This window comes from Oncorhynchus nerka, linkage group LG19 (assembly GCF_034236695.1).
Source record: "Oncorhynchus nerka isolate Pitt River linkage group LG19, Oner_Uvic_2.0, whole genome shotgun sequence".
Lineage (NCBI taxonomy): Eukaryota > Metazoa > Chordata > Actinopteri > Salmoniformes > Salmonidae > Oncorhynchus > Oncorhynchus nerka.
In genome coordinates, this window is record NC_088414.1 from 15,831,674 (window position 1) to 15,846,524 (window position 14,851).

Consider the following 14,851-nt stretch of genomic DNA (forward strand, 5'->3'; position numbering starts at 1 on the left):
TTATTCCGTGTTTGTTATTATTATATAAGATTCAATGGTGGTTGTTGGTGAGGGTGGAGAGGGGATTGGGACAGGGTGACTTGGAGGACATCAGCCACTTCTTTGAGGTGTGTATGTGAGGCCTCCACTCACCTCACTTCAGTCTCTCGGTGGACCTACTCTCCGCAACTATAATTACATTTAATTGACAAGGTATTACAAACTGACCACGGTACTTAAGCGTCAGTCTTTCTTCAATGTATGAACTCCACTGACTTTATGTGCATTAGGAGAGGAGTTGGAGCGTAAAAGCCCTAAAGTGGTGCAGAACCTCAATTTTCAAAGACGTACTTTGCTTTATTTTTTTGTGTGTTTTTTGTTAAATGTCTGCTCAGGCCATATGCTCACATGCTCTATATATGTCATGTATACAATAACTATCCTCACATTTTATGGAATGCCCACTGCCCTCATCATGTCTGCTAAAATGTTTTATTTAGTTCTTCAATGATAGACGGAACAGATAAGGTTAACTTTGATTCTATACAAGTAAAGACCAACAAAATCCAATTTATCACATGGAATGTGCACAGGTCTATGATGGAAAAAAGCATATGGGTCTCGAACACTTAAAGAGATTGTCAGCAGATGTGATTTTCTTGCAAGAGTTACATCCAAATTGTTTTTGAAATGTAATATTTAAAGATGAGATTGGTTGGAGAGGCCTGTGCTGCCACCTACTGCAGTAACAGCAGGGGTGTAGGCATTCTGATAAATAAGAATACACAATTTCCCATATGCCAGCACATGGACCATGAAGGCTGTTTTCCAATGTTGAATTGTACCTTACATGGTGAAAAATACACATTGTATATCTGTTTTTTTTTATTGAATTGGAGAATCCAGACAGGAACTATAATTTTAGCAGGTGACCTAAAACATAATTTTGATAAGATTGACAGTGGTAGCAATAAAAATGCCAATTTAGGGAGCTCCAAAGAGGCTGAAAATGTTAATCTCTACAAATAATTCACCTGGGGATTACTATTCACAACAACAAAATACTTCCTTTTTTCACAAAGTAAGAAAAGTTATTCAAGAATTGACTACATTTTTATTTCCAAAAATGCACTCAACAATTTACTGGATTAAAAAATGTATGATATAGTGATATTGGATCATTCTCTGGTATCATGCCTACCAACAGAAAATACACTTAGCGACAGAATTTGGAGAATGAGCAAAGCGTATCTTCTGGACACGAAATGTATTAAATACATAAACTTCTTTTTTTTTACCATTACAAATGTAGACAGAGGATAGAGAAAAGCCGACCCAATATCATTTGGAAGGCCTTTAAGCCATACATTAGGGGACAGATAATTTCATACTCTGCTAAATAAAAATGACATCTGATTTAGACATTTTCATTAAAGAAAAATAAATTACTCTTAGAAAAAGCCCATACAAAATCTTTACAAGGCAAAGGAGAATTTTCTGAACTTAAGCAAGAATATGATATTTTACTTTTGAAGAGAGCCAACAACTACAGGTTATTAAACTCAAATTTAGCATAATACTTCATGGAAAATAAACTTGATAAATATCTCACAGCTCTCAAAAAATTAATACACACTAAACCAGTTATAATTTTTAAATATAAAGATACAAATGCGTTGATTACAAACAACAACACGATTAATGACCATTTTAAAAGCTTCTATGGAAATGTATATACATCAGTTGGACATATCCTCTACCCTTCTTAGACTCAACAACCCTGAAGTAATTATCAGCAGACAAAAAACAATCGCTAAAAACAGAGTTGAAAATAATGATTAGATACTGTTCAAACATTCACGTGGAGAAAAGCAACATGATTGGGTTGCTTTCCCATAGAATTCTATTTAACATTTTGGGACAAAGAAGTGCCTCTATTAACACAAATGACAACACACATGTCACTCAATAGAAGTATTTCTGTCTGTAATAAAGCCCTTTTGTGGGGAAAAACTCATTCTGATTGTCTGGGCCTGGCTCCCCAGTGGTAGGGCCTGGCTGCCATTTGTGTGGGCCTATGCCCTCCAAGGCCCACCCATGGCTGCGCCCTTGCCCAGTCATGTGTATTCCATAGATTAGGGCCTAACCATTTAATTTCAATTGACTTAGGTACTTATATGAACTGTAACTCAGTAAAATCTTTTAAATTGTTGCATGTTGTGTTTATACTTTTGTTCAGTTGCACTGAAGAGGAACAATGGGTACATATTGAAGATGCACATGCTCATCACCAGAATGTTTCTACGTGGCTATTTTCAAAGGATAGAGCTAAGAACATTAACAACTTCATAGTGAAACACAATAACAATATGGAACAAAATTAAAAGTATCTTCTTCAAAACCAATATCACTTACTAAAAATACAACCTTGTGGAACAATCCTTGGATAGCTTTTCAGAATTCACAGATAAATTGGTCTACAAGGAAAACTAAAGGCATAGAAACCGTAAACGGCTTGGTAACAGGAAATGCATTTATTTCCATGACAGAATTAAAAAGCCATATCAAGGGCCACACACAAGGGATGTCCAATGTCCCCTCTGTTATTTGGTTTGGCGATAGAACCCCTTTCTATTATGCTAAGCCACACCCTCAATACATGGCATCTACAGATGGGGACTGGAACACAAAGTATCCTTGTATGAAGATGACCTGCTGTTATATATCTCAGACACTGAAGTGTGTGTCCCTAAGGTAGTGTACCTACTGCGTAGGTTCGGTGTGTTTTCGGGTTATACATTTAGTTTCTCAAAAAGTGAATGTTTTCCTATTAATGGATTAGCATTGCAAATTCTACAGGATACTATTCAATTTCGTATGTCCAAGTCTGGCTTTAAATATTTAAGGAACAATATCATCCGTACCTTGTCTTCCTTCCATGATGAGAACTTTATTCGCCTGATTTTTATTTTTTTATTTCACCTTTATTTAACCCAGGTAGGCGAGTTGAGAACAAGTTCTCATTTGAGACTTAGCAAACTTAAACTGGACTTTCAGATATTTCTTTCTCTCTTTTTTTCCCAAAGTCTTTTTTCACTTAAATGGATAAGCTTTTAAATTTTTTACGGGTTGGTGGGAATCCAATAATATGTAAGGCATTCCTCCAGAGATATAGAACACATGGAGGACTAGCCCTTCCTAACTTTATGTATTATTACTGGACAGCGAATATACAAAAGATTGTTTACTGTCCCTCTCACCCCAGAAACTGACTGGTGTCAAACAGAAGCCAACTCCTTTTCCTCTTCCTCTTTGTCAGCTTTATTCACCTCCAATCTCCCTCTTTCAGCTTCGCGCTACACATCCAATCCATTTGTTGTCAATACTCTTAAAACATGGGCTCAATTCCGTCAACATTTTACATTTTGTGATTTTTCTATTCACGTCTTCCTTCCAGGCAAACTGGATTCAGCTTTCAGGCTGTGGCAGAAGAATGGTCTTACTAAGTTTAATGACCTTTATATTGATGGCACCTTTGCTGATTTCGAGGACCTCGCTATCTTTCTCTACTGTATTTAATTGATTTATTTTGCTCCTTTGCACCCCATTATTTTTATTTCTATTTTGCACATTCTTCCACTGCAAATCTACCATTCCAGTGTTTTACTTGCTATTTTGTATTTACTCTGCCACCATGGCATTTTTTTTGCCTTTACCTCCCTTATCTCACCTCATTTGCTCACATCGTATATAGACTTGTTTATACTGTATTATTGACTGTATGTTTGTTTTACTCCATGTGTAACTGTGTCGTTGCTTGTGTCGAACTGCTTTGCTTTATCTTGGCCAGGTCGCAATTGTAAATGAGAACTTGTTCTCAACTTGCCTACCTGGTTAAATAGAGGTGAAATTAAAACATTTGAAAAATCTAATTTAATCTACCAAACACTTCCTCCAGATTAGTACTCTTGGCCCCACCCCCAGCCCTTGAGATTACTGCCTTTAAAATCACCTAATCCCCTGAAATTGTTAGGCTATTACATTTTTGATTGTATTGAAGTAACATTATTGTATACTTTTGTTTTGTTTTCTGACATGTAACCCAATGACTTTCTCTTTATTTTTAAATTTGTTTCAAGGCATTTAGATTTGAAATATTTTGGACATCAAAGCAACCTTGAAGGGAATCTTATTTGAGACAGAAAAGGATGTTCATATGATAGGTAAGATATCCAAAACATTGTAGAGAGCATATCCAACTGACAATCTCTTAGAAAAAAATATAAACTATTGGAACCAAGAATTAAAAAGAACTGATGTTGGCGCAAGATGGAGGGAATGTTGGAGCAAAACTAACGAAATTACAGTTAAAGTTATCTGAACCATTCTGACATCGGATCATTGTAAAGGATTTCCTCCTCTTCGTCTGAGGAGGAGTAAGGATCGGACCAAAACGCAGTGTGGTAAGTGTCCATATTGATTTATTCAAAAACACAACTGAACACTGGAACAAAATAATAAACGTGAAATATACCAAACCGAAACAGCACCGTGTGGCCCAAACACTCACACGGAAACAAACACCCACAAACCAAAAGTGAAACCCAGGCTACCTAAGTATGATTCTCAATCAGAGACAACTAACGACACCTGCCTCTGATTGAGAACCATACTAGGCCGAACACAAAAACCAGCATAGAAAAACAAACATAGACTGCACCCCCTACTCACGCCCTGCCCATACTAAAACAAAGAATAAAATAACAGAACTATGGTCAGAACGTGACAATCATCATCCTAATGTACCCGGAACAGAAAGTTATATTGCCGTCAAGGCTTTATATAGGAAGGGAGAGGAGGGCGTGTTTCATAGTTTATAACTAATGTCTCTTCACGTGGGCGGGCCACTGAGTCGTGCCTAATTCACTCATGAAAACCCAATTCTCACATTTGAGAAGCTAAAATCACATTTCATCCCCTCACAAATAATTTAATATTCAAACATTTCAATTGCACAACAATTCCATGTGAATCTGATAACTATAATGTGTAGACTTTCCACTGTACCGTTTATGTCATCCTATCATTGATGAGAATGTCTCAGATGACAACCGAACTGACATCATATTCATTAGGTACCAACGCATATGTTCAACTGGTTGGATTACCAAAATATGGTTAATTTCCCCCCACCTTCTGATGTTCACAGAATCTCTATGTTGACCAAGGGATTTTCAATAGTCACATCAGTAGGGTAGAGAGAGGAAAAAAGGGGGGGTGAACCTACCCCCAGGCCAGCGTCATGACACTAGTAATATATAAATATATATATATTTATATATATATATATTTATGAATTCTAAAAGTTATGGGTGGAGCTAAAAAGTTGGCTGACAGAAGTGTTAAAATGTAAACTTACTTTTAATCCATCTGTCTGCGTATTTCAAGACATGGCATATGGGGGTGGTCATCTTGGAAAAACGTATGCTAAAAACCTGGAAATCAATCAATCCACCATCATTAACACAATGGAAAAATCCAATAATTTATTATTGAAATAGCGCGGGCGAACATGTTGATACAATTTAAGGCCATGTGGCAAACACTAATGCAGGCACTAGGGATGGGGGTGTGAGCATGTAGGTCCGGGCAGATTAAACGTAGTCCTTGTTTGTGAGCGTCTGTAAGTTGTTGTTTGTATGTATATGTTTGTAACTGGTTTGGAGAAGAACTGGTTTGGAGAAGAAAAAAATAAAAACATTTGAAATAAAATAAAGAGTTTCCCCATTTGGAGAGAAAAAAATGACCCCCAGTCAATCATAGTCTGGCGCCCACTCTGGGGCGAGTGAACTACAAAGGCCTTTTTTTAAACATTATTTATTACAAATTATACCGTTCAATTTACAAAATGAACTGAAAGAACTGTTAGGCTTGGCTACCAACAGCCCTAAGCATAACTGAATTACAACCTGTCCAGAATAAGTAAAGATTATCTTGTTTCTTATCAAGTCCATATCTTGAGTGAAAACCTGTCATGGCTGAGAATTGTAGCCTATACTCTGTCTCCGGTGTCCCGTGTCTGATTCCAAATCCTGCTACACACACACTCACGCACACATACACACACACGGGTAAAGGGCCTGGTCATCCAGTTCTAGGCCGAATGTATTGGATGGACTTGCCACTTTTTTCAATACATTTCTTAAAAATGATAATAATACAAAAATTAAACGATCAAGCAGACGCGTTAACATTTTTAAAAAATGTTTTATTGTATGCGTTCAGGTGTTCACACATTCAACAAGGTGTTAGTAAGGCTTTCGGTCGCTTGCCCCCTTCAGTTCATTTATGGCCCTAATCACCCTTCGTGTGTGTAATCTGCCCAGCAGTTCATTGAATGTGGTTGGGTTTTTACAACTGCAAACACTAATGAATGCAAAGAATCCATATGAACACAGAGTGTTTAAAAGAACCCACCAGAATTGGAGCGCCACACATTCTTTCAATTAAAACAAGTCCAAATATTTATAATCAGCACATTTCTTCTCTGGAGCTAGTGTGTGTGTGTGTGAAGTGGGGGATCGATGACTCTGTGTGTGTCCTGCTGACTCATTTAGAGTTCAAATTGATTCCCTGTGTTCTTGCTTCACTTCCCTTCACTTCCTACTTTCCCTAGATCTACACCATCTCTGAACAAGTTAATAAAAATACACATTTATAACTCCTAATAGCAGAGCAAAGGAAAACATACAATCTTCCTTTGAATAGCTAAAATTATTCTGGATGTTTTATTAACTTTCACAGAAAAGTTACTGTCTGTCTCTCTCCACACTACACCCCTCCCCCTCATTCCGTCTCGCATGCTCAGCTGCACACAATATTTAGCTGCACGCTAGGCTAGACTCCAAGCGTCGCTCCTTGCCCGACAGACAGATGGACGGATGGATTGGGCATGGTGTCTGACCATGGAACGCTAACCTGATTCGCCACCACACCCTGCTTTTACAATCCATTTCCTACATTAACCACACCCACCATAATACCACGCTACGAGTCCACAGCTGCTTTGATTGAGACAATGTACTTTTTGTGTTCATGATTTTTACATTAAAAGTCTCAATTCAGAGTACTTTGCACTTTACCCAGGGAGAGGTTGAACTAGAATTACATGGTAGTAGTCTGTGATGTCTTTCTCTGAGGTCAGAGGGGACTAGAGAGGACAGGGTCCTTAGGGAAAAACCACATGATTTTCATATGTGAACACGTGATCTTCTATGATAACACGTGATTTAATGTGAAGGTAATGTGATAACGTGACAACATGTGAAGCAACATGTGATAACATAAATCTACACATGATCTCATGTGAAACTACACGTGACAACATGTGAGTGTAACAGGGTTATATTGGTGCCACTTTATTGTTAAGCCAATGGGTTTTTGGTTTTATTTTTGTCTTGCCTTCACCTACTCAACATGGCATCTTATTGGTTGGTTTGCGTAGCTTGCTTACGAGGGAGGATGTTTCAGTTAGAATCGTACCAGTGAACAAGCACCAAACCAGCGGTAAGTTGTTGGTTGCAAAGCACTCTACATCAAAAGTGATTTTTGTACTCCCAAGTGATGAATTAAATGTACAATTTATATCTATTTGTTTGTAAATGTTATTAGAACACCACACATAAGATGTAGCATTTTTTGGTGAATATTTGTTGTGCATTATATTGTAGAGAATTCCAGCTAATACTAGCTAGCAACTTACTGTGTCTGGTGGGAGGGTTCGTATATTTTGTACAGTGCGTGAGTGCAGAGTTGGATGGTGAGCCGTGCATTGCATGACGTGCAATTTTGTGCTGTTTCTATCAGGTACATTGTTCAAAATATTATATTGTATATTGTAATTGTTGTATTATTTTGGTAACTACATCGTCCCAGTGAACAAGCACCAAACCAGCGTGCGTGAGTGCAGAGTTGGATGGTGAGCCGTGCATTGCATGACGTGCAATTTTGTGCTGTTTCTATCAGAATAAATCTCCATGACTGGTGTTACAAGTTGGAGTCCGTGTCGATGATTGATTGAACACCACGCAAGAAGAGTACTGTTACATGAGCACATGTGGAAATGCAATCTCATGTGAATAAATGTGGCAACATGGTGATGCAAAATGTCTACATGTGATACCATGCAGGCACATGCACAGCTCTGACAGAGTTCCGGAGCTCCTCTGTGGAGATGGGAGAACCTTCCAGAAGGACCATCTTTGCAGCACTCCGCCAATCAGGTCTTTATAGTGGAGTGGCCAGACGGAAGCCACTCCTCAGTAGAAAGCACATGACAGCCCGCTTGGAGATTGCCAAAAGGCACATACAGACTCTCAGACCCTGAGAAACAAGATACTCTGGTCTGATGGAACCAAGATTGAACTCTTTGGCCTGCATGCCAAGTGTCACGTTTGGAAGAAACCTGGCATCATCCCTACAATGAAGCATGGTGATGGCAGCATCATGCTGTGAGGATGTTTTTTAACGGAAGGGACTGGGATACAATTATATGCATATCCTAGCTTCTGGGCCTGAGTAACAGGCAGTTTACTTTGGGCACGCTTTTCCCCCGGACGTGAAAATACTGCCCCCTAGCCCAAAGAGGTTTTAAGCTACCAGGAGTCAAAAGCCACCTACTGGGAAAAACATTTTGGAGGTGCGCATGGATTATTTGGACAATAATGTTGTGTGGAGTCCTTTTATTAGTGGGAAGAAGTTTAATTCATTGTGGGGTCTTTGGTAAACAAAAGTGACACAATATTTATCAATCAGGGCAGTTGAAGCCGAGCAGAGACCATTATGCCTTCTGCCAAACCTGGTCTGATATCGCAAAGAAGATTACAACTTTTATGAAACATCACAGCACAGTTGAAAATATATGGCAAATACAAAACTGGATAGTGTTCAGAGATAGATGGGAGGGGTTGAGTGGAGATGAAGGGTGGGACTGAAAATAACAAGATAACTAAAGTAAAATATACTGTGTTCGTAAAATGTGTAAGTTTGGACACACCTACTCATTCAAAGGTTTTTCTTTATATTCACAATTTTCTATATTGTATAATAATAGGGAAGATGTCAAAACTATGAAATAACACATGGAATCATGTAGTAGTTAAGAAGGTTACTAAAAGTAAAATTTGAGATTCTTTAAAGTAGCCACCCTTTGCCTTGATGACAGCTTTGCACACTCTTGGCATTCTCTCAATCAGATTCATTAGGTAGTCACCTGGAATGCATTTCAATTAACAGGTGTGCCTTGTTGAAAGTTAATTTGTGGAATTTCTTTCCTTCTTTATGCGTTTAAGCCAATCAGTTGTGTTGTGACAAGGTAGGGGTGGTTCACAGAAGATGACCGTATTTGAAAAAAGACCAAGTCCATATTATGGCAAGAACAGCTCAAATAAGCAAAGAGAAACGACAGTCCATCATTACTTTAAGACATGAAGGTCAGACCCACTTATGGCAAGAACAGCTCAAATAAGCAAAGAGAAACGACAGTCCATCATTACTTTAAGACATGAAGGTCAGACCCACTTCGGTCGTCAGTTGAACGGTGTTTCCTGTGATTCATTGTTGCGGCTGGCTTCTGGGTTAAGCGAACTGTAGTTAAGAAGCGCGGTTTGGCGGGTCATGTTTCGGAGGACGCATGACTCGACCTTCGCCTCTCCCAAGCCCATTGGGGAGTTGCAGTGATGAGACAAGATCGTTAATTGGATAGCAATTGGGGAGAAAAAAATTAATAAATAAATAATCGTTTGTGAACTGCACATCAGTATAGACCAGGTATTTATACTGATAGGATCGAATGAAAAGCAGCACTGCTCTCAGATCAGCTTTCTCCATTCAAATTTTACCTTGACGATTACACAGAACCCAAACCGGCTGCGCACGTGCGCCATCGTGCATAAATTTATTTTGTCCTCCCACACCAAACGCGATCACGACACGCAGGTTAAAATATCAAAACAAACTCGAAAAGCATTAAACATTTATGGAAATTTAGCTAGCTAGCTTGCACTTGCTAGCTAATTTGTCCTATTTAGCTAGCTTGCTGTTGCTAGCTAATTTGTCCTGGGATATAAACATTGAGTTGTTATTTTACCTGAAATGCCCAAGGTCCCCTACACCGACAATTAATCCACACATAAAACTGTCAACCGAATTGTTTCTAGTCATCCCTCTTCCTTCCAGGCTTTTTCTTCTCTTGACTTTATATTGCAATTGGCAACTTTCATAAATGAGGTGCAATACCGCCACTGACCTTGTTCATCTTCAGTCAGCCATGTGGGTATAACCAATGAGGAGATGGCACGTGGGTACCTGCTTCTACAAACCAATGAGGAGATGGGAGAGGCAGGACTTGCAGCGCGATCTGCGTCCGAAATAGAACTGATTTCTATTTTAGCCCTTGGCAACGCAGATGCTCGTTGGCGCCCGCGAGCAGTGTGGGTGCAATAATTGAATAACATAGATTTCGAAATATATTTTGCAACACTCGAGCGGTGTGGTCAGCCTATTAGAATTAATCCACAATACTGAATACGGATCGGATTGAGGTGGCTTATGACGCTTACCCAATAATAATGCACTACATCACAACATCAATGCGCAAGTTGTCAAGATGACGAAGAAAAAATTGAATTTGTTCTAAACAATCCCATACTGCCAGTGCCAGCCCATAGCCAAATGTTTAGCTAGCTAGCTAATGTTAGCATATTTTCTAGCTAGCACAACATTCAGTAGCTAACTAGCTAAGGACACTGCACTAACTGGGCTGCTTAAACCGGCGTTTCATGGAAACTTGCTAATCCATTGTGATTTAATTATAATGTCAATACAAGCTACAGTTGAAAGGCTATTTTGGAGGAAGTATTTCGTTTTGTGTCCATTGCTTCTGTGCACTTAGCTAGCTACCATACCATAGCCTACATTGCATATGAAGGATGTACGGAGAAAATGCTCTCTTTTTTTCTGTATATATTTTTGGGGGTCCCCGATGTGGGAGTTATTGCTCTCTGATTGGCTCCTGACAAGCATTGTTGGCCACTGACAAGCATTGGGATTCTACAAGTAGAAACGGTAGGTTCGGCGCTACTGGGTCGGCACGCAGCAGGTACCGCTTTTGTTTTAGCAAGAAAAGGAACGGCCTCCCACTGTGATAAGTATCTATCGGCAGTCTATCGGCAGTGAGATTATTGGTGTGTTTCATGCTTAACAATGATGTCAATGCTACAAAAGCTCTGGGAAACGTAGACCTGGTTTATTTATATGATATGAAGAGTAGCTACCCCCCAATTTAATAGGCATACCTATTAAATAGGCATACCTGTCCCAATCCACAGTTTGACCTCTAACCTAAAGTAAACTACAGCACTTAAGCCTAAAAATGCAGGAGAAGTGGAGGAGAGGAGAGAAAAAAAGAGAGAGAGAGGGAGAGTCATACACACAAAGGGGTGAGGGGGTGTTGTGGAACGGAGAGAGAGGCTTCTGCCTCTACAGCTGGCGGCTTCGAAAACTAGCAAATCACAGAGCCTGCTTTAGTTCACCTCGGCAGATGGCCAATTGTATCACTTCCAGCCTCTAACTGGATTTGGGCCAGACTTCATGCACACAATCGAAGCAAGGAACGGGGGGAACAGACACTTCAACCTGCTGGGTTTTTTTTGGGTGTCAGAAACACACACACCAAATAACTGTACCAGCAACCACGCATGTACACGCACACTCACTCAGGGCCAGCGGGAAGACCCTCTAATTACATCTGATTATTCTGTTAATACCAGAGGAAGTGACAAAGGACACTGTGACATCACTACAAGAGATCAGACGGCAAAGGTTAAGGGATAGCTTGGACAAGCATGCAAGTCAAATCAAATTTTATTAGTCACGAGCGCCGAATACAACAGGTGAAGACCTTTAAAGGGAAAAGCTTACTTACGAGCCCCTAACCAACAATGCAGTTTTAAAACAACATACGGATAAGAATAAGAAATTAAAGTAACAAGTAATTAAAGAGCAGCAATAAAATAACAATAGCGAGACTATGTACAGGGGGGTACCAGTACAGAGTCAGTGTGCGGGGGCACCGGTTAGCTGAGGTAATATGTACATGTAGGTAGAGTTATTAAAGTGACTATGCATAGATGATAACAACACAGAGTAGCAGTGGTGTAAAAGGGGGTGGATGGAGTCTTTGACAATTTTTAAGGCCTTCCTCTGACACCACCTGGTATAGAGGTCTTGGATGGCAGGAAGCCAAGGCACTACCCTCTGTAGTGCCTTGCAGTCAAGGGCCGAGCAATTGCCATACCAGGCAGTGATGCAACCAGTCAGGATGCTCTCGATGTTGCAGCTGTAGAACCTTTTGAGGATCTGAGGACCCATGCCAAATCTTTTCAGTCTCCTGAGGGGGAATAGGTTTTGTCGTGCCCTCTTCACGACTGTCTTGGTGTGCTTGGACCATGTTAGTTTATTGGTGATGTGGACACCAAGGAACTTGAAGCTCTCAACCTGCTCCACTGCAGCCCCATTGATGAGAATGGGGCGTGCTTGGTCCTCTTTTTCCTGTAGTCCACAATCATCTCCTTTGTCTTGATCACGTTGAGGAAGAGGTTGTTGTCGGTGATCAGATTATGTCATCAGCAAACTTGGTATTGGAGTTGTGCCTGGCCGTGCAGTCATGAGTGAACAGTAGAGGAGGGGACTGAGCACGCACCCCTGAGGGGCCCCTTGTTGAGGATCAGCATGGCGGATGTGTTGTTACCTATCCTTACCACCTGGGGTCAGCCTATCAGGAAGTCCAGGACCCAGTTGCAGAGGGAGGTGTTATGTCCCAGGGTCCTTAGCTTATTGATAAGCTTCGTGGGCACTATGGTGTTGAACGCTGAGCTGTCATCAATGAATAGCATTCTCAAATAGGTGTTCCTTTTGTACAGGTGAGAAAGATTAGTGTATGCAATAGAGTGCAATAGAGATTGCATTATCTGTGGATCTGTTGGGGAGGTATGCAAATTGGAGTGGGTCTAGAGTTTCTGTGATAATGGTGTTGATGTGAGCCATGACCAGCCTTTCAAAGCACTTCATGGCTACAGATGTGAGCGCTACGGGTCGGTAGTCATTTAAGTAGGTTACCTTAGTGTTCTTGGGCACAGGCACTATGGTGGTCTGCTTAAAACATGTTAGTATTACAGACTTGGACAGGGAGAGGTTGAAAATATCAGTGAAGACACTTGCTAGTTGGTCAGCGCATTCTCGCAGTACACGTCCTGGTAAAATACATTAGGCCCTTCGGCCTTGTGAATGTTGACCTGGTTAAAGGTTAAAGGTCTTAATTATAGGCTGCGGAGAGCGTGATCACACAGTCTTCTGGAACAGCTGGTGCTCTCATGCATGTTTCAGTGTTATTTGCCTCGAAGCGAGCATAGTAGTTTAGCTCGTCTGGTAGGCTTGTGTCACTGGGCAGCTCTCAGCTGTGCTTCCCTTTGTAGTCTGTAATGGTTTGCAAGCCCTGCCACATCCAACAAGTGTCAGAGCCGGTGTAATACAATTTTATCTTAGTCCTGTATAGACGCTTTGCCTGTTTGATGGTTCGTCAGAGGGCATAGCGGGATTTCTTAAGAGCTTCTGGGTCCCGTCCTTGAAAGCGGCAGCTCTAGCCTTTAGCTCAGTGTGGATGTTGCCTGTAATCCATGGCTTCTGGTTGGGGTAGGTACATATGGTCACTGTGGGGGGGGGACGCCATTGATGCACTTATTGATGAAGCCAATGACTGATGTGGTGTACTCCTCAATGTCATTGGAGGAATCCCGGAACATATTCATATGTGTTCCGGAGTTCTAAATTGAGCAGCTGCTGAAAAATGAGCTCCTGTATATATTGAGATTTAAATGGTTTTTTAGAGTGAAGTACATCGAAAAAATCAAGAGAAAACTGCAAGACTCAAAAGAAGACAAAACAAGGAACAAACCAAAAAGACAGGCTTTTGAAGAAGTAACTATTTTTCATAAAATTGTACAGTTATCTTAGCTAGCTGAATTGCTAGCTGAATTGTTTACTTGTTGCTAAGCAGCAGGGACTCTCCTGGAAGAAGCTAGCTAGCTTACAAATAATAACAACAAAAAATATCTAGTTAACAGAAGAAAGGAAGACAAAATAAGGACAGAAGAAAAAGGAAAAGAAAAAGGACAACAAAGTGAAACCTCTAAAGAAACAAGAGACCATAATACAAGAAACAGCACTATAGAGAGATAGAACAACAACAACGCAGCCACTGCCAGCTAGCCTACTTCAGCAGTACTGTATCATTTGAATTATTTTAGTCAATAAGATTCCTGCTACGTAAGCTTAACTTTCTGAACATTCGAGACGTGTAGTCCACTTGTCATTCCAATCTCCTTTGCATTAGCGTAGCCTCTTCTGTAGCCTGTCAACTATGTGTCTGTCTATCCCTGTTCTCTCCTCTCTGCACAGACCATACAAACGCTCCACACCGCGTGGCCGCGGCCACTCTAATCTGGTGGTCCCAGCGCGCACGACCCACGTGGAGTTCCAGGTCTCCGGTAGCCTCTGGAGGATATAACCCCACCCTCTTTGCTAAAGCACAGCCACCACTAGAGGGATATCTTCAACCACCAATTTACCATCCTGAGACAAGGCCGAGTATAGCCCATACTAACTGGCCACGTTCTTATCCCTTGCTTGCTAGCTAGCCAACTACGGCTAACTTAGTCATGTCAAACAGTGCAGCCAGAATAACAACAAAGTAGCTGCATTTGCATTTGTTTAAGCTGTTTTCTAGAGACATTTATTTGGACATCCATAACAATGA

The 14,851-nt window shown here is 40.5% G+C and overlaps 1 protein-coding gene across 1 annotated transcript in view; it reads right to left on the reverse strand.

The window, feature by feature from the left end:
* Nucleotides 1-9,923, reverse strand: part of LOC135562530 (uncharacterized) — a 35,148-nt gene extending 25,225 nt beyond the window's left edge. The window contains exon 1 of the mRNA XM_065005031.1: nucleotides 9,879-9,923. Coding sequence (XP_064861103.1) covers nucleotides 9,879-9,923 — 45 coding nt within the window. The remainder of the gene's footprint in view (nucleotides 1-9,878) is intronic.
* Between the last annotated feature and the right edge of the window lie 4,928 nt (nucleotides 9,924-14,851).